Here is a 21381-nt window from a genome sequence, read left to right on the forward strand (position 1 = left end):
TGCAACCGACTAAAGGTCAATTTGTTTATATTTAAAGCTCTGTTCTACCTTGATCAAATTAGCAGTGTGCTTTGTGCAGAAGTTATTAAGGTTTACAGAATTTTTTGGTAGATAAAAGAAGTCCAGATAACTAAGTAGGATTGTACATGGTGTGAAGTCCACTGAAGAATGAGTTCGGTTACACAAAAATCCATAGGTCTGAAAATACCAGATGTAGATACATTCTAGAAGGCTTGAACACTTTGAAATAGACTTGTGTGAAGAAATAATATTGTTGCACACATAAGAATATGACTGCTTACAGGTAGAGCCTCTGGTCACAAAACCCAGATCTCAGAGGCATTTCACAGGAAACAAAAGAAAATACACCTTCACTTATGAGTAACAGAAAGTAGAACTTGGTGAAATTTGGTGAAACTGGCTAAAGTAACTTTCAAAGAACTATAAATTTGTACCTGTGAGGTAGGTGTTGTGTGAGGAATTAATGAAATAGTGAGATAGGGGCTGAGACATATCTTCATTCAAATCCAGTTTCTCAGGTGAAACGACTCCATTTTCTTCTCCATTCAGATAGCGCATAAATCCATCCACTGATATCTGTCCTGGAGGAAATTAAGAGTTATGAAGAGTGTGAATATATTCTTTTTATGGGTTGCTGGTATCATATGATTTTAATTTTTTTTTTCCCAGAAAGTTCTGGTAGCATCCAAGGTAGAAGACAATAGCCACAATTGCATTTTAATATGGATAAACAGTAGTCTAGGATCATTCTGTTTCACTACAATTACCTCCAAATTCACAGATAAGAGAGAAAAATGTAATTCCATGAGTCTCATTGACTTTCAGAGGTTTTTAAATACCTAAACACCAACCTCCTATTTTTAAACATAAGAATGGTTATCAACTTCATGGATGGACAACAAAAGTCATTAGTGCTTATCTCTGGGTAATAGAATTAGGGGTGATTTTCCAAGTTTTTGTTACAAATATGTGTTACTTTTATAATCAAAAAAGTTATTCACAAGTGGTTTTATTATTTAAAGTGAAGTGAAAGTAGTTTCAAAGAATGATCGTTTTTCCTGAAACAAAATAAAGACCACAAATGAGCCTGTCTTAGGAATAAAAAATCAAATGCTTATGAAAACAATCTTTCTATTTCTTTGAATAACTTTAGTTCAAATTGAAGAAATATGATTCACATTTTAGTTTACTCAGATTCTACTTGGACATTTTTCTTTTGTGGTAACGTTTCTGAGGTAACTAATGTTAAATGTTGAGATAACTATCTAATTTTTATAGAATACATAGAAAGCCATCTTAACTATTTTTTTCTTGTTGAAACAGTTTTGTATTAATATAAAAGTGGTATATGTTCATTGAAGAAAAATTAAGAAATGAGATCAACAGAGAGGAAAAATAAAACTTTTTCTGAACATGCCTAACTCTTCTTTTAGAGGTAACTGCTGTTGAAATCTTGGGTATATATGCTTCCAGAGGAAAAATATGTGTGTATTATTATTCTATATGGATGCAGTGATATTTAGTAACCTCCTTTGTTTACATTAATGAAAAATATATTATAAACTCTTTGTACCAACTCTTAATTATTTTCATAGGATAAATTCCTGGAGATAAAATCGCTGGTCCAAAGACTATGCATATTTTTAAGGCTTTTAGTACACATAATCAATTTTTAAAGTACTAGCAATTTACTCTTTCACCAATGGTTTTTCTTCTCTTCATCCCTATACCAAACTTATAGGTAAAAACATGATTTCAAATAACTGTATTTTTTTTAACTGAGCATTATTTATTCTTGAATAAATAATTCTTGAATGGTAAGAGGTGTGTTGTTTGTATATAGCAAAGCTAGCATTGACTATTTACCACAGAATAAATCTTTTCACATCCAGCGAATTTCTCAAAATGACTGATGAATACTTTTCCCAATTCTGGAAACATGGATAAGTAGCGTAATATATTTCAGGAATAAATAAATAAATAAATAAATTAATTAATTAATTAATAGAATGAACTTGGATTATTGGCTCTTGATAAAAGAAGCTGAGTTCTATAAAAAGAAAAACCTTCCTAACCACACTTTTAAATAGGAACAATTATTCACACTATGAAAATCTTAAAAATCATCTGTAATACATACCTTGATAATTTTAATAGTGACAAAAAGGAAAAAGTGCTAAGAAGCTCTCTTGCATTAGAAATAAGAAATGTGACAAACATGTCCTCATCTTGGTATGTTTGTGTGATTATTTTTTAGTAGACACCTAGTTTACACCTCCAAATAACCATCACCTACCAGGGAGATTGTTCCAATCATGCTGTCATTAATGAAATCACTTTGGTTACTGCCTTTGAAGCCTTCCTTTAAAAACTCATTTATGGTGGAATGCATGTAACCTTTCAGAGTGGTTTCAGTTTTGGAAACAAACCAAAGTCAATACCACTTAGAGCCATTTCAACAGATGCCTTTAGAAAACATTTTGTATTATAAAACTCACTTAAAGGTAAATTTAAAAGAGTAAAATTTCTTTGTAGTATTATTGTTTCCTATAACAAGTCAATTTGTTAGCTTCATCTCTGTCTAGTATCCATTCCTTCCTCCCTTCCTCCCCCCTTTCCTTCCTTCTCCCCGCTCTCATTACCTTCCATTCATTTAATGAAGATTTATTGAACATCTGCCATGTGATAGAAAAACACAGCACAGTAAAGCACAGCCTCTGCATACAAAGAGCTCATAATCTAATAGAAAATAAGACAGTTCACACCTTGAAAACCAGGCATGAGCTCCCCCAGAGCCGGGTATTCATTTATGTCTTTGTCATCCCTGGAATCTACCACAATGCTTTGTGTGCAGTAGGTGTTAAATCAGTACTTCTCTTTGATGAATAGTGACTCAAAATAGAAAATAAATTGGTTTTTGTTTGTTTGTTTGTTTGTTTTTTAAAGGTTTTTATTGGGGAATTGGGGGATGGGAACAGTGCTGGGGAATTGGGGGAAGGGGAACAGACAAGTTGCTGTCGTTTTGTTCTTCAGTCTAGTTGTGGAGGACGTTGCTTCACTGGCCCAAGTTGGCACCATCATTGCGCTCTTCCCGGGTGAGGCAGATCAGTCGCCGGCTTCTGGATGGCCGCTCACTGCGGCTGCTGGTCGCTCACGCTGGCTGCTGGCTACACACGGTAGCCCATAGCAACCCACTGCCACAGGGGCTGTAGCCTAAGCTGTCGCTGTGACTCACGGCAGCCCAGCTCCAGGTTGAGCTGCTGTTCAGCATCTTAGCTGTAGAGGGCAGTGTCACTGGCCCTCATATGTGGGATCCGAACCGGGGCCCTCTGGCGTCCCAAGCCAGCTCCCAACCATCGCACCACTCAGCTGGCCCGAAAATAAATTGTTTTAAACCTGGAAGATCACCAAGGATAGCCTGATTCTTTTTTCTGATTAAGTCGAACCATACGACAAGTATGTAATTGCTAATACTCGGCATTTTTAACCTAATGCAAATGACGACTTCATACAACTCAATCTCCAACTACAACTATTCCTCAGAGGACCGGCAATAAATACAAGTATCTTCAGGGGCCAGTGAAGAAAAATAATGTGATTGCTGGAATAATGTGTGCATCAAAGAGCTGTGGGGGGTGGGAAACTTGCAAGTGTACGCCTCAAAGGCATGCAAATAAAAGAAATAAAATATTGTGTTACCAAACTATCTTTATGGTGCTGAATTTGACCCTGAGGCTGTCAGCTTGTGTCTATTATCTTGCAAGAATAAATATCTTTTGGTCTGATCAGCAACTTTTAAAGGCAATGAAAACAAAACATGTGCCAATATGGCAGACATGACACATTAATTTTAACTTCAGCATCAATTCCCATTTATTGCCTCTAGCACCTTATAGATTCTTAGGTTGAGAAGGATTCTGAACCATTCTTGTGATTAATTTTGATGTCTGTCATAGATACAGGACAGAAAAGTGGGGTATGCAGGATATGCATTTGTCATTCTCAAGTGAGGATATTATAATTAAAGTCAAGTTGTAATTTGCAACATGCTAAAAAATGTGCATCAAAATTTTATCTAATTCATTAATGAGGAAACAAGAAAGATGACAAAGCCATTTCAAAACATGATATGAAACACTAAGTATTTGCAACCCTCCCAAACACACAAACAAAACCCCAAAACTTAGAAAAATATTGGTAAGTGGAATACAAAGCTGGTTAATGTCCTATAAGTCAATTAAACATAATCTTTGGGTTATCTTCTCTACTTTAATTATTTCATAGGAATTGAAATTTTTAACATTTTTAGATTAAAATCAGTAAAAAACAAGAGTTAGGGAATCAGTGTTTATGAGGATTATTTACAATTAATCATATTAAATAATTTAAAAATCCCCAGAGATGAATTTACCTAACTCGGCCTAAAAATAATGAATGAGTTTAGAGTATAGTTCAGAATATGATTGCAGACTGTAGGTGAGCAGGGACTGGGAACAACTTTTCAACCCCAAAGCTTTGCCTTGCTCACTAAAGGAACAAATGTGCAAGATTTTGATGCATCAAATGGCTAGGCAGAGATATTTTAAACTCAAGAAAAACCAATGAAAAAATGAGGGTAAGGAGTAGCCAGTTTAAAATTTGCAACATGTTACCTAAGGAGTCTGGAATTCATTTGCAAAAATGTAGATGTTTTTGGCATAATGAATCAATCCCAAAAATAGTTCTGACCAGTAAAGGCCCTGGGACAGAAAACAGAACCTTACATACAGCATTTTGCTTTGTTCCATATAACATACAACGGAATATTTGCTTCTGCTAACTTAAAATGCATCAGTCCTTTTCCACCAACCTTGCACTATTTTCACAAAACTGCTTAATTTTTTTTTCTGGTCCACTGAGGAGTACAGAAAAATGAAAAACCTTGAGAATTAAGATAGAAAAAAACGCTGCTTTGCTAAACATATTAGCAACAGCACAAGAAATCCAACTTGCATTCCTGCCAGCAGTAACTGATGAGGGACAAATTCCTCAGCCATTGGATGAATAAACTATATGGGCTCTTAAGTCTCTTCCAGCTTTAAAATTCTATGAATTCAAGTGGTTTTATATATTAGGGATGATTACTAACTAAATTAAAACAAAATGTCCCATAGTAGAATGAGATTATGAAACATCAAACCACAATTAAAAGCAATGTTACAATTTTCTGGAATAAAATCAACAGGAAAAGAAGTTAAGTTCAGAAGGATAAGGCCAGTTGGCAAAGGCTAAAAATGAACCCTGTTACATATTTTAATAAAACATCGATATGCTTCCAATTGAATACGTGGCTCATATAATGGCACCTAAAAATCTTCATAAGCATATACATTGTTTGAACCACTTAGAGCCAAAGTAGGAAAAATATAAACCCCTCAAGGAATGAAAAACAAGAACAAAAACTGCTCAATGAAGCTTTTCCATTCAAAAGAAGTTCTGGTGTTCAACAAAGAAGGAAACTAGTGATGCAAAAGTGAAAAGATCTGACTCTGATGGGGAGAAACAGTCTTCAAAGAGACACAGAGGAAAGCGGCATGACAAAATGATGGTCCCCAGTGGCCATTTATGTGTCTCCTCATACTTCAGCAATATCTTTGCTGCAAAGAAACTCAAATGTCACATGGCTTTGCACAAATGCCATGGGTAGCAACTGGGCCTCTGCCTCCTTCTACCTCCCTCCCTCCCCTGGGGGTAGATATTGACAGAGCCTCCACTGGTGGCCTCCTGAGCATGTCAGCAAGACAGAAATTCGAAATTCTGCTGTGACAAAAGCAATAGATTCCAGGGATGATTTAAAACTGTGCAGATCCACCGACAATCAAATGGATGTATTTTCATGCTTACAAGTGCACACGAAGGCCTTTGAATAATTTACTGGGGTATGAGCTACTCCAATGCTTTTTCTAAACCCAAGGCCATCCCACAGGCCTCAGGAGCAAACAAGAATGAAGAGGATTTACACCCAGAAAGGGAGCTCTGGAGAATAGAACACAAGAAAGGTCTAAAGAGCTTTGTGAACTGGTTTTCCCATCTTCTCAGGTCCTGAGCCCTTTATCTATTGATGTCTGCAAACCTACTTCCAACAGGATGTCCCAGCTTGATCATTCTGCTCCAGGCATCTGAGAAAAGATGTTTCAGCTCACATGTTTAAGCGATGTTAAACTTACCCTGGAGCTAGGGCACTACCATTTCATGGTTATTAATGAACATGGATGTGTCCATCAGAGTCCCGACCTTCAAGAATTTATAAAACATATCATGGAAAAATTCCTTATTTTTTTTTAATTAAAGTTTATTTGGGTGACAATTGTTAGCAAAGTTACATAGATTTCAGGTGTCAACAAGACAAATAATAGCAAGTGTTGGAGAGGCTGTGGAGAAAAAGGAACCCTCATACACTGTTAGTGGGAATGCAGATTGGTGCAGTTGCTATGGAAGGCAGTGTGGATTCCTCAAAAAATTAAAAATAGAATTGCCATGTGACCCAGCAATCCCTCTCTTGGGTATCTACCCCAAAAAATCTGACAACATTTATTCATAAAGATATATGTACTCCGATGTTCACTGCAGCTTTATTTATGGTGGCCAAGACATAGAAACAACCAAAGTGTCCTTCGATAGATGATTTGATAAAGAAGCTGTGGTATATATACACAGTGAAAAATTCCTTCTTGGTGCCTGTTGATGTACAGTTTAGATTTCTATTTATTTAGTAGTGTCCTAACACACACATAGCTAAAGAGTTTGGAGTCAGAGCAATACACCCAGGTAGCAGACAAATATACTGACTTCGTATTGGCCACATAGGAGCCTTCTGGCTTCTGAAAGACTTAAATTTCAGGAATCCTCGGAGATGACAACTCATCTTGGTCCAGTTGTGCTCCAGTTTCTCTTTCACCTTTCTGCTGCCAAAGTCTGGCAGAAGAGGGAGGAAATTGCCAATTTTGATTGCTGTTGGGCTGAATTTAGAAGGAAGGAGTGGTGAGGAGCTGAGAATGGCCAGTGGGTGGAGTGGCTAGGGTGAAGTTAAGATACCCCATATGATTTGCATTCCATGCACAGATACTACTGTAGAAGATGATTATGGGAAAAACAGCATGATCCATAAGTGACTGGCTAGGGTTGTTTTCTAAATTTAGATCTATTTCTATAGCTGTTAGCCAGAACTACTTGATTAGCTGGTAGAAGCTAATAGATTAACTGGTAGAAACAAGCTTCCTCATTCCCCCTTGGGTTGAAGCAAATGCCTCAAAATCTTTTAGTTGATGTTTATGATATTTATTCTATATCTCAAAGTAATATCCTTGTATTACTATTTTTTGACTTCCCACCATGGGCAATGAAGATATTCTTCTTCTTCTCCTCTCTACCCCACAGTACATAGACACATTCTTCCCATCCTTTTGAAATAGTTATAATTTAGTTAGAGATTGGTAATCAGTACTTATATTATCATGAAGATGTATTCTATTCAAGGCTGAGTCATATAGTAAACCAACGATTATTTTTCTTTTAAATTTTCCCTGTAGTTAATAATTGTCTTGCTTTGTCATTTGCTTAATTTCTTTGCACATAATTAATCCAAGTTCCAAATCTCCACCACTTATGTAAACCTCCTTGGAATATGTTCAAACACAAGTATTCTCCCAGTTCCATTTTCTTGAGGGTCTTTCCTGGAGCCTTATGACCTGCTTCAAACTAGATTGATTAATTTTCATTTCTTTTACTTCTATTCTTCACTAAATCTCTTTTATTTTTTGTATACCATGTCTTCTTTTTTCATAGTTGGCTTTTTCATTTTAGTGAGAGGTCATTTGTGAGTAGCTTCCTGAGAAAGGGTTCATGAGTATTAACATTTTTGAGCCCTGAATGTCTAAAACTGGCTTCATGACATCTTCATACTCAGTTGCTAGTTAGGTAGGTATAATATTCTAGGTGTGGTTGTTAAGAGGTTTAAAGACTTACTGATTTGTCATCCCCAAAACAGGAACGTGGCTTGTTTTCTTTTTTCTTTTTGTCTCTTTGGAAATTTCTAGAATATCCCCAGTTCCTTGAAATTTCACAATGATGTACTTTGATATAGGTTTATCTTTATCCTCTGTGCTGGGTACTTTTTGAGATCTTTTAGTCTGAAAGCTACTATCCTTCTATTTGGGAAAATTTTCATGAATTATATCTATGATAATTTCCTCTGTTCTCTCTTTCTGGAATACTATTTGGCCAAATTTTAAATTTTTATACATTCTTTCTCTGATTTTTTCACTTTATTTCTTTGCTCTACTCTCTGAGAGATTTATTTTCAACACTTCTTTGAGCATTTTGTTTCTGCTACCTTCTTTTTAATGTCTAAGAGCCACTTTGGTTCTGTGACATTTTGTTAAAAAATAGCATTGTGTTATTTTTTTAAGAGGTGCAATATGCTGTTATATTTCTAAAGATGTAATGATATATGTATATTTAAACTTTTCTTCTCACTAGATAGTCATTGTTTTTCCCACTGCTAACTTTTTTCCTGCTTATTTCTACTTTTTCAAGTTTTCCTATATGTCTTGTAATTTTTAATTGTTTACATTTCAAATTTGTGGACTAAAAAGCTGATTAAATTTTTAATGCATTTGATTGCCATTAAAATTAAGAGTTAATAAGGCATCATTGTAGGGGTGGCTGGGTGGCTCAGTTGGTTAGAGTGAAAGCTCTGAGCAACAGGGTTGTTGGTTCGATTTCCATGTGGGACAGTGAGCTGCACCATCCTCAACTAGATTGAAGGCAAGGACTTGAGCTGAACTGCTGGTGGGCGGCCGGATGGCTCAGTTGGTTAGAGCACAAGCTCTGAGCAACAAGGCTGCTGGTTCGATTCCCACATGGGCCAGTGAGCTTTGCCCCTCCCTGCCCCCACAACTAGATTGAAAACAGCAACTGGACTTGGAGCTGAGCTGCGCCCTCCACAACTAAGACTGAAGGACAACGACTTGACTTGGAGCTCCTGGAAAAACACAATGCTCCTCGATAAAGTTAAAAAAAAATAAGGCATCATTGTAGAGGGATTAGTCTCAGTCTTTGCCTCTTTGAAGTAACCCCTAATGTCGTTACTTTTAGGTCTTTCTTCTTGAGTTGATCAGAGTCTTGAGAGAAGGTCTGTTTAATCATTTGCCTAGAGAGTAATGACCCGGATGCCATCATTCTAGAGCCAAATGGGGAAAGAAGGCTGGAGGTCTCAGCACTCAATATGCTTATGATCACTTGAACTCATTGCTTCCAAAATGGCAGCAGTGCCTTCCCTTGGGCTTGTGTCATTTCACACCCTCTGTTTTCTTATTTCCACAGAGTAAACCTTTAGTCTTCTCCCAGGTGGGAGTTCTAACTATTCCTTAAATAGCTGCTAACCAATCCTCCTTATTTAGGGTCCACTTCCATTGGACCCTAGCACCATCAATTTCTGAGACTTTTAAGGTTTTCATAGAGAAACTCAGGTTGGTTTTCAGCTTTTCACATGGATGATACATGATCAATTTTCTTAGATCTGTTTAGCTGTAAACATAATTACTGCCCAAATCATGTAATTGTTGTCTCTTATCCTATTATCCTCACCCTTGCCAGTTATTCCTTTAAAAATATCTCTTTTAATGTAATGTTAGTGTCATTTCAAGAGTTTAACTAGATAAATATATTTAGTTTACCATATTTGTCTTGAAGTTCCATGATTTTTCTCCTATACCATAATGCAGACATTTTTGTCAATTATCTTTTAAAAGTATATTTTACACGTTATCCTTTGATCCTAGTATATTTAGGTAAAATTAAATCAGAAGGGAAGAACTAAAGGTTTTCTATCATATGCCTGCTTTGCTTGGTTAGGGACTTAACATGGGGCTCACTGGTTCTCTTTTACTTATATCTTTAATGAAAAGTATGCAGTGACTAATATCTCACTACAGATGGCCTACATGGATAATTTGTCTGTCAGATTTTCCTCACTGCATCTTTTTCTGGGTACAGTGTAGTCAGAGTCAGAGAGGTAGCTTGATCTCTCAGGTACTTATCAAGTGGGAAGTTGCTTCGACCTCGTGGCTTTTCTTGCCAACTTCATGGGTGCCTGTGTGGAACAGGTATAGTATTGTGTGTCAGGACCTGTCAACACCCTAAGCTTCTTAAGGAGTCATGACTGAGTCAAGCCAACCTGATTTTATGAGTGTTGGTGAACTTAATCACCTCCCTTCATGTGGTCATGGGATGTGTCCTTCATGACCTCATTCCATCAGCACAAAATATGTCCAGATTTGTAATTCTGTTTCCCAACTCTCTTAGGCAAAGTTACAATTTGAGTTCAAAGCACTGCTGGAGAAATTATACAATCAAATCTAAAAACAGATTATGGAGACTTCTGGAACTAAATTCTAAGGCAGCTGAAATAAATTGCATACTGTATTTGTACTGTAGTAATTGGCAGTATTTAACAAATGAGATATTCCCTCCCTTATTAAAGTCCTTCTCACTCTTCTCCACTACAGGCAGCAACAAAACTTTCTAAATTTGCCTCAGAGAAGGAAGGGATGGCAAAGAAGGGAGAACTAAAAGGTAAATTTTCTGTTTGGTTTTGTGGCCACTTTTCTACTAAGGTTTCCTTGTCCCCATATCTAGGGGAAGTCCCAGACAAATTCGATGTCCTAAAGAGATAAGCCTGTGGCTCCTTTCCCAAGAGATGGTGCAGAAAATTACAAGCCCTGGTGTTCCCCAGTGGCCAGAAACCAGCAGGAGCAGGATTGTCTGGAGGGTCTAAATAGATGAAACTGAACTTGAGCCTTAGAGAGTTCCTTCTTGGTTCACCCATGACTAGCAAACATGTGGATGAACCCATGGTCCTGAAAAGGATGAGCAATGGCCAAGACCGGAAAGGAATAAGGCTGTCTTGGGACTACCAGCTGGGGCAGATGACCGAATACAAGACTTCTCCTCTGATGCACAGGCACTAGGCAAGTCTTCTAGCACTTAGGGACCATCCTGGGCTATTTCAGTTCCGAAATTAAGACAGAGGGGGAAGAAAAGTATTTCAAGTACACTGACAGTGTCGTCAAATGTCACCATAACATCAAGCCTTCCCAAGCCTTCCCTGACCATCCTATACAAACAGTAACCCCTCCTGCAGGTACCCTTATTACATATACTACTTAATACTTCTCCATGTCATTTATCACCATCTGTCATTCTACATATTTACCAGTTTGTTACTTTTGATCTTCTCCTACAAGGCTATCAGTTTTATGAGGACAGAGTACCTTATTCTGAGTTTTCCTTGAATCACACACCCTGAGACCAGGATTTGGGTATCAGTTTATTTAAAAGGTGGTCTCTAGAAAACACTGGTGGGGAGGGAGGAACAATCAATAATAGTGCAGTACCAAGCAAATCACCACTATAGACAACTGACATTTAACCTCATTGGGGAACCGCTAAGAAACGGAGTAAAACAGATACTTGCAGGTTGTTCCACCTAAGGGGAAAGGAAGGGAGAGGGAGAGAGAGGGCTCCAGGAGCCAAAGAAAGCCTCCAGCAAAGAGAGGCAGGTATTTAGTGGAAAGTCCAGCCGGCAGACAGGCTTTCATCAGTTTATTGCTGATCCTCAGAACCCAGGCACATAGTGCTCAATAAATATTAGCTCAAAGAATAGCTATTGGGTTCAACAAATATTAGCATGTATGTATTCATACATATCATGAGTGGTTTTGTGTATCACCTTGGCAACTAAATGCCTCAAAGTAATTTGTTTCATCGAGAACTAAAAATGTCAATTTTTAGTTCAGCCGTAAATGACACTGCAAAGGAAGGATTAAGACAAAAATATCAAAGAAACACAATGACAACTTGCAGACCAGAACCAAGGGGATTGGTCTGGCTTTGACTGCTATTACCTTACAGTCAACAACTACACTTCAGAATCACAGGGAGGATGTGGAGAGCTGAGCCCCAACCAAGAATCCTGGAAAGATTGCAAGTTTTATCTTTACTCCCTCTGTCTGCCTAGCCCCCGACAGAAGTGCTAATCAAACAGCATTAAATATCTAAAGCCATAAAAATAGGCGAAAAGAAGGGGACTAGGATAATTCAGAATAGGGCAAATCAATCTTTAAACAATAGTAGAGTTAATTACAGTTTATTATATTGCACAGGGGAAGCTAACTGCCCTGTCAATACCCTCTCCTTTTAACATCATTGATCAGCCCTGGGAGAATTTCTTTTTAAAGTCACAAGTAAGAAGTTTATGTGAAATAAATCCATAGGCCCTCACCTTCTACCCACAAAAGTGACTTTCAATAGGTCAGGACACACGAGCTGATGCTCCTCACTGCACTGAAACTCCTGAGTCTGGTGGTGAGCCTTCTGCACCACACACATGCTCTCTCATGATGCTTCAGTGATTTAGGGAAGAAAAAACACAGCATGGCCTGATGAAAGCTAATCTCTAAATAGAATTCATGGCTCATTACTAAGGTGCCTTGAAGTCAGGCTCTTTCCTGCTCAGTATGTGTTTTTTACTGGGGTGGTTACCTTAGAAATCACCCCATCATGGCATCAAAACACCAACATGGAGCTGCTCCTGAGGTCGTCCTAAAAGAACACGTGAGGCAGCAGCAGCAAAGTGCTAAAGAAAAAACATAATACTGTGGAGGCTCAAGGAGAGAAAATGGGGCTGGCTGTGTTTACAAACATAGTTGCTGGGTTTGTTTGATTTTTATTTTTGATAATGGCTTCTGACCTTAAAGGAAATAAAGTGTATAAGTACCGTAAGAGCAGGATAGGAAAGGAAGAAAGAGAACCAGCCTTTGAAGAACTTCATGAATTTAATCTAGTTTTCCACCCAGTTTATTATCTAACAAACCTTTATATATTGCCTGCTATATGCAAATATTAACTCGTTTCATCCTCTAATAACTATAAAGTGGGTACTGCTTTTATTCCTATTTTATAGACGAGCAACCCAAGGCAAGTCGCTCGCTCAAGGTCACCCAGCTTGTAAGTGGATAAATTGGGATTTGAACCTAGGTAGTCAGCCTCATACTCCATGCCATTAACCACAATACTATGCTGCTGTAGAAGACACTGCACATAATCTAGTTCTAGGATAAGGTTAATAATAATAATAATAATAATAAGAAGAAGAAGAAGAAGAAGCTACCATTATTTGAGCACTGACTGTGGGCCAGGCACAGAAATCCCACGAGAGGTACTTTTAAACTTTCATTTTCAGTTGAACAAGTTGAGGGTCAGAGACGTAAGTAACTTGTCTGAGAGCTCAGGGGTACTTAGTATAAGAGCTGGATCTGGAGCTCATTCCAGGGCAACAGAAAGAGAGATAGTGGTGAGTACAATTGATGATGTTTATCTGCATAACTTTCCCGGCACTGGCATGGATGAGGAACACGGATGACAAAAAGGAGAGGGTCCTACCTCTGTGGCAGTCAATCAGGGCACCCTGGATTAGTCCTAAAAATAGTCCTGAATGTAACCGAGGAAGAGGTTTTTTTTGCCGTGATTTTCTTATCTTACTAAAACGTGCTACTTTAATCTTTCTGTTAAAAGGAACTGGGCACAGGAAGGACAAATGACCCATCTGGCAGAGGCGTGAGGATTAGCTCTTTGATTTGGATTTGTCTATCACAGTCTAAAATTCTTTTGCAGACTGAATCTACATGCTAGTCTTTGCAAGTAATTTAAAGGCGTCCTCTAGGATTTTTATTCTCCAAGCTCCGAGTCTAACGTTTAGGAAGAAAAATAAAATACAACAGAAAACCTGTCATGTCAACGTGGGGACAAAAGAAATGTTAAACAGAAGATGTGACATTGTTTTGTGGGTTTTGCAAAAAACATGCAGGTGAGCTTAAAGAAATAAAAAGAGCCCAACACAGGTGAGAAACATCTTTCAAAGCCCGGAAACACAGAAAATTCTTTATAAATTCTGTCTTGGAAGACAGATGGCCTATAAGTCCACAGAGAGTCATCACACAGTTGCGATGGGCCAACTGGACAAGATGTCTGCCAGCTAACATAGCCACCAGCCTCATTCTGCTGAGCCAAATGCCAACTAGGCAGGATCTGGCACTCAGATGTACAGATGTCACAGGGTTTCGGTTGAGAATCCATTCATCATCATTCAATCCCCACTCTTAATGTAATGACACCAGAGCATGTTGGAATGCTACTGGTCCAATGGCTTACTTAGCACCTCCTGAAGTCACTTCCAAGCACAGCACTGGGAAGCTATTTCCTTGGTTCATGTCTGAACCAAGGAAAGTGCAGATGGCTTTAACATCCCATGGCTCACCAAAATCTATTTGCCTGCTTTCAGAGATAGTCTATTAAATGTTCCCTTTTGAATTATCTTTGCTTGGGCACAAGCTTTCCTATTACATTTGCCAACTAACTGTGTTTTTGTATAGTATATGAACTTTGTGGTTTCTTTATTTTATCAATTTTTTGCTAATGCTGGAGTCAGTATGTTCTATATATGTTCTCATGCGTTATTATTTTATCTGAGGTTGAAAGGTATCCTACATTCTCATTCTACCTTGATTGCAAAACCTGTTCTATTACCATATGAATAAATACAAGTTCAAGATACTATGTGATAATGTCCACTAAATGGCTATGTGCTCTTCTCAAAAGCCTTTGCAGATTAACGCCATTACCCAGCTGCCATGGCTTTCTGTGTCCCTGTAATTCCCTCTGTAGTAAGTTGAACTGTTAAAATGGTTTTGTGTGAAAGTTCTTAATAATAACACATAACTTTGATTTAGCACTTTCACTTTTTCAAAATATTCTCACATCTGCATTACTTACTCATCATTATTCTGTTTGGTAGGTAAGACAAACTTTTGTTATTTAACAGGACAGATAAACTTTGACCCAGTAATGTTTAACAGTCCTTTTAAGTTGACATGGCTACATAAAAACAGAATCCACATTAGAATATTAGTTTCTTAAACACAGGCTTGGAGTCTTTCCACTAGATTTGGGTAAGGACTGATATCATTTAGGGTTAGAGGTTTTCAGAGGGTAGGAAAGACATTCATTGCATTTTATCACATTGCTCTATCAGAAGAGACCCTTCACAATGTTTCCTGGCAGTAACGCAAAGGAGGAAAAAAATGTTCTAGATCCTTAACCAGAATGTCATGTTCTTTGGTCAAGCAGGACATTGGCTTTCCAAGGTCAAGGAGCATGACCTTCACTTTGTTCACATCTCTTCCAGTGTTTTGCGTAATGTCAGGTGCAGAATACGTGTTCATTAATGCTTTCTGATAAACTATTTAGAACAGGTTATCTCTTAGTGCCTTCAATGCCAGCTGGCTCTTATCTGTCCCTCATCCAGCCCTCCATTCTTCAGCATCCCTGAGGTACAGCTTGAATATCACTTTCCTCTTCAAAAGCCTTGGTAACATCCTTCCTCACAGAGGAGGTTTGGCTACACTGACAGCCCCATGAGGAGAAGAATGGCACCTTTCTACTCTCTAGTTCAAGGGTGGACACAGGCAGTAAGACTCAAAAAATGCGTGCTGACTAAATAATTGAATGAATGAGCCAAGATTAGCATTAAGGCATTCAGCCCTTTCAGCCTTACTTCTCATTACTTCTCAAACAAACTGATAAAGTCACTTGACCACTCAAAGACTCCGATTCCTCATTGTGAAATGGGGAAAATACAGGCTCAAAGATTTGTTCTGAGGTTTATGCAAGATAATTAGTAGATAAAGAGCTTGAAGTGATTCCTGACACTCACTACAAACTCAATTAAAAAAACATCCCCTTTCCTCTGTGTTTCCCTGACACATAAAGAATGCTCAATAGATACTTGTGAAATGAACAAATGCAGGGGTATCACATTCTATCTTGTATTACACTTATTTGTATATACCATCATCTGAATTATAGTCTCCTTTAGAATGAAGACTTTATCTTAATTTTGTTCCACTTTTTGTAGTTCTTAAGTTAGGTGGGCAACACATGTTTGTGGATTAAAGTATCCATGTAACTGCATCAGGTGTGTGTTAGAATAAAGAAAAGAGTTTAGGGCTGGCCGAGTGGTGTTGGTTAAGAGCTGGCTTGGGAGCGCCAGCTCTGAGCAGCAGGGCCCTGGTTTGGATCCCACATGACGGCCAGTGACGCTGCACCCTCTACAGCTAAGATGGTGAACAACATCTTGACCTGGAGCCGGGCTGTCCTGAGTCTCCCGCAATGGCATAGGCTGCAGTGAGGCTACAGAGGGCTGCCGTAAAGCTACTGTGTGTGGCGGGTGTGGGCGGCAGCCAATGTGAACTTTCAAGGGCCTCCATAAGCAGCCATCCAGTGGCCGGCGACCGATCTGCCTCATCTGGGAAGAACGCAATGATAATACCAACATGGGCCAGTGAAGCAACGTCCTCCACAACTAGACTGAAGAACAAAAGGACAGCAACTCGTCTGTTCCCCTTCCCCGATTGCCCAACGCTGTTCCCCTCCCCCAATTCCCCAATAAAGGATCTTAAATTAAAAAAAAGAAAAGAAAAGAGTTTAATGAGCATCAGATACCTTGGAGGATCTCTCCTTTGACAGGCTGGAGATTCTTGTTATAGCTGAAGAGCTGGATGAAAAAAAAAATCCCTTTTATACTATTGTGATTATGGCGAATGTTGTTTTGTTGGTAATGCCATGTTAGCAGACTGTATTGGTTTGGCTGCCAGGAGCTATTGTTGGGCTGGACTCCCGTCTGCATGTCTTGGTCTGATGGCTGGAAGTGCCTGAGAATTACCCCTTCCTTAGAGATTGTAAACAGTGGCCATGGTTGGGAAACTCAGGTGTGTCTTTGCACTGGCTTCTAGGGTTTGCCTCATGACTGAGATCCATTTATGCACACTGGTAATTTGCTTGATCACACAACGTTTATTGGTTGCCTTCCTTTCTTCATTCACACTTTCTAAATTGCCCTCCTAGCGCTACTTAGGGTCACCTCTCAAGTAAACCATTTGTATAATACTTGAATTCTTCTCCCAGGGTCAGCTTCTGGGGGAACCCAAAGACAAAAAGCAACATTAATAAGAAGCATTTTTGGCTCATTTTCTACTTGTTAAGGTAGAATATTAGGTGAGAAAGTTAATTTTGTTAATCATCCTCAGTTAAGGCATCCTCTTCAAATAATGCTACCCTACTCTGTAGATAGTTTTGCTTTTGCAGTGGTTCAGGGCTAAGGTAGAGCTCCTAGAACCTCTGTAATGCATTAATGAAATCATTGGTCATTCTCAGTTTCCTGACGTTATTTTGCCCATTGCCATGGCACATTTTTCCGCTTTTTCGTTCAGGGCTAGGGCAGACAGTCCACACCTCACCTCATCTGGCTTCCGTGTGGTCATCGTTTGTTTTCCATGGACTTGATTCTCTCTGCATTTGACCTGTTTCCCTCCCACTTATTTGGTGTAAATTCAACTGGTAATAAAACTAGACCCTGGGTAATGCAGATGTTGGGGGCCAAATGCCTGTGGCTTTGTGGCCTTTCTCCAGCACAGCGCCACCTGCCAAGCTGTTCCTATTAACTGGGCCATAGTCCCACCTGACCCCTGCTGAGAAGGCAAGAGGTGTAATAGTCAGTGATTATTAATGCTATGTTCTGATGAGAGGTTACATCTAGAGGGAAAAATAGCCATTATCTGCTTTGCCCTAGTAGCTCTCACATGAAATAGCAAGGAGTCTTAGGAATGTATGCTCTGATGAGGCAAACAGGTTTTAATAAAATTCAGCAGACTGGGGTGGATTAGGCTACCAACCTCACTTCCCCACCTCTTGGAAATGGCATTTGACTTTGTCTGTTACTATTTATACATTTCCTGACTGGTTGTTTTCTGAACAAGGCCATTTCAGCTGTGAATGGACATGGTTGTGACTTTGTGGCTAGAGCTGGCTTCTGAGCAGACTTTGAGGTCATGGAAAGAAAGGCTGGAGAAGAAAAAAACCAGGACTCAGGGCCAGACATTTGCATCTCTTCAGACCAATTCCTCCTTCTTGGGAAAGGAGGAAATGCAATCAAGGAAAAGAAAGTGAAGAAAGTTACCAAATCAGCTAATGCTCAATGGACTCATAATGACTATCTTAAAAAAAAAATGTTCTTTTCATTTTAGCCAATCTCTCATACTTGGGAGAAAAGTCTATGAACATATGAAACACAGAGTTAAAAGGAATTTGAGGGCTGGCCGAGTGGCTCAGTTGGTTAAGAGCTTGCTCAAGAGTGCGAGCTCTGAGCTACAGGATTGCTGGTTTGATTCCCGGCCTGAGCTGATCTGCCGCTGAGCTGCCAACAGGTGGCAGGGTAGCTCAGCTAAAAAAATTTTTTTTAAAAAAGGAGCTTAAAATATACTCACAGATGATAATGTCATTCTCCTGTGACTTTCCACAAAGGCTAGAAAGTCAATAGGTGGAATTTAAATGGGATCTTAATCAATAGAATATTGGAATGGCTTTTCAGCAGCTTTTTTAGTGTAGTAACTTAATTAAGGTATAAAAAGAATTGGGTATGTCATATATTTTTCATCTGTCCTTGTCTTTTGGGAAGAAAAACCTATCTTGTTCATTTCAGTTCTTTTATTTCTTACAAGGAATGTATATCAAAATATTTAAATGGATGCAACCTTAATTATGAGGCAGATCTTTAAACCAGTCAATACTCTCTCCAGTTAAGTGGTTTTTAAATTGTGCATCCTGAATCTCCCAGGGTTTTGGCAGAAGTGCCTACAGGAACGGATGAGGCAGGAGAAGAAACAGAAGGGCGGACATCACCAGCCACGCTCCCGGCTCCCCTCTGTTCAACCGAAATAGAGCTTTTAAAGGTTTTTCCTACACATTGGCCTTTCTTGTGAGACTTTGTTAGAAGAAACAAACACAAATAAAAGGATCCTACAACAAGGACAAGTCTGAAAACCCCTGCTATGCATGCCAATTGCTAACTTCTCAATAGCCGGTCTTGAATCTCTCTCCTCAGCATGGCCCGATGGAGGGTTCCATGCGGAAGCCTGGAGCAGTGAGGAAGGCTGCACTGGGACACAGAAAACATGGTCCTAGTCTCAGCGTCGTCAAGAGAAGCTTCCTCTTCTATGACCTGAGAGTGTGGGCTAAATGGCTAAGTCCCTTGCACACAGCAGATCCCATGATTTGAGGCCACTGCCAGGGCTTTAACGAATGTTAAAAACTAAAGCAGTTATACGACAGGTCAGAAGTGATGAGCCATGGGCATGACCCCTTTCCATTTTTTTGTTTCTTTGTTTGTTTTTTGTTTTCCTCTCAACACTCATATACTCTGACGATAACCACCTTTCACTTCTGATTCTGTCAGGGCCATTTATAGAAATCTACTTGTCTTAGTTTGGGTTCTTCTAAAAGTCACCTTGGAGGCAAGCAGTTGAGTGCAAGCCGTTTATTTGGGAGTTAACCCCAGGAATAACAGTAGGGGAGTGGAGATATGAGAAGGGGAGGGAAAGGAGCTAATAAAGAGAAAGTTATCAAGCAGGTTACAGTTGCGGGCAAGTAGGGTTTGCTCCCACTGGAGAACTCCAGGAGAAAGTGGAGAAAAATGCATTAAAACTGCCCCATACAAGGGGCAAGAAAGAAGAGGTAATACTTCCTGGGTGAAAACCATTCCTGGGGCTGTGGGGTTCCAGGCACTTGTAGGTTGGCTGTAGCTGGGCCGAAAGTCCTGGAGAACTGCAGACGATATGGTTGACTGTGTGGAACAATGATATCCAGAGATATGGGAAGAGTACTGATGTCTGCTAGTGTGATTATTGTCCCATTTTACAGACGAGGAACCTAACACTTGAGGTCAAGTCACTTGCCTGAGGTTAATTAGCTTAGCCATAAGACAAGGCCAGCCTTTTTCATTAATTATGGCACGTTTGATCTCTCAAGGATGCACAATAGACAACAATAATCATGCTTTTTATAACTTCTACCTAGTAAAGAAAAACGGTGCTGAGAAAATAATGATTTTTTTCAATCTACTAGAAAATTAAGTGATGAAATAAACAGTAGGATTCCAGTGTAAACGTATACATTTTAAACTACAATTTCACTTTAATAAAAATATATATAAAAGAATGATTGAGTCAGAAATAAACATTGGTGCACAGATACAACATACCATATTTTTTCAGGTTTCCTTGCCAAATGATTCTAACACATTTTTAATTGTAACCAGTTAAACAAGCCTGTTAGCTGAGAGGCAGCAATGTTCAGGAATGCCTCTGACCAATGTTCTGAGTCTCACTTCCATACCCATTACTTAGTGGCCTGAAATTATTTGGTGTAAATGCCAATTATCACTTTTCATTAGTTCAGGTCAACAAAGGCTTAGTGGGCAAAATTAATGTATCCAATCTTCTTACCATGATCAACTTATGTAATTCTCCCAGGGAATTTTTTCAATAAGAAAAATGGGATGGGACTGGTCAAGGAAGTTAAATGGCTTCCTATGGTAAAGTGAACAGTTATGATAATTTCTGACCCAGTTTTAGTGGGACCTGCTGTTTTTATCTGCCCAAGTGGCCATTCCTCCTTCTTTTAGGTAGCACACTTCATTTGAATTTCAAGGAACCACATCTCTTCCATTGTCAGTCCATGTGGTTTAGGCAGTTGACTCCTCATTGGCTCTAGGGAGAGTCATGTGACCTACGTCTGTACAATTATTACATTCCAACCTCCAAATGACAGGGATCCTAGTTCAGGAGTGGCCTTGAATGATGTCAGCCATGCTCAGGTTTCTGGAACTTTTGATGGAAATATCAGTAAAAAGAATTTCTGCAAACTTAGATTGATATACCTGGAGCTGCTGGTAGCTTTCTTGTCATTTCAGGAGAGACTGCTTAAGAATTATATCCAGAACCAAGAAAATGATGGGAGATCAAGATATACAATTCTTGATGACATCCTTTGAGCCCCTGGATGTGGTCATGCCAGAAGTCATTGATGCCTTGCTTATATGCAACAGTAAATTCCTTTTTCTGCTTCAGTTTGAGTTAAACTTCTGTTATTTTTCAAATGAAGGAGCTCCACTTAATATAGGTCACAAGACTTCCAGGGGCAGTGCTCTATTAGCACACTCTGGGTACTTCTTGCTATTGACAATAACGATGCGATATATTGGGTTGTCGGAAAAGTCATGATGCATTTTTGCAATGAAAAACATAGAAAAAATATGTCATGATTTTTCCGACAGCCCACTAGTTCAATTGTATCAGTATTTAAAAATAAAACAGTATTGAAAATACAGTAATGTTATTTTTACTGGTGCAATCATTATTAGCTTAGGTC

The 21381-nt window shown here is 38.9% G+C and overlaps 1 protein-coding gene across 1 annotated transcript in view; it reads right to left on the bottom strand.

Annotated features, from left to right (window-relative positions):
- PLCB1 (phospholipase C beta 1) overlaps positions 1-21381 on the bottom strand; it is a 242186-nt gene that overhangs the window by 175617 nt on the left and 45188 nt on the right. The window contains exon 7 of the mRNA XM_019635243.1: positions 456-602. Coding sequence (XP_019490788.1) covers positions 456-602 — 147 coding nt within the window. The remainder of the gene's footprint in view (positions 1-455; positions 603-21381) is intronic.

The sequence above is a fragment of the Hipposideros armiger genome, unplaced genomic scaffold, assembly GCF_001890085.2.
Source record: "Hipposideros armiger isolate ML-2016 unplaced genomic scaffold, ASM189008v1 scaffold_20, whole genome shotgun sequence".
In the NCBI taxonomy this organism is placed as follows: domain Eukaryota; kingdom Metazoa; phylum Chordata; class Mammalia; order Chiroptera; family Hipposideridae; genus Hipposideros; species Hipposideros armiger.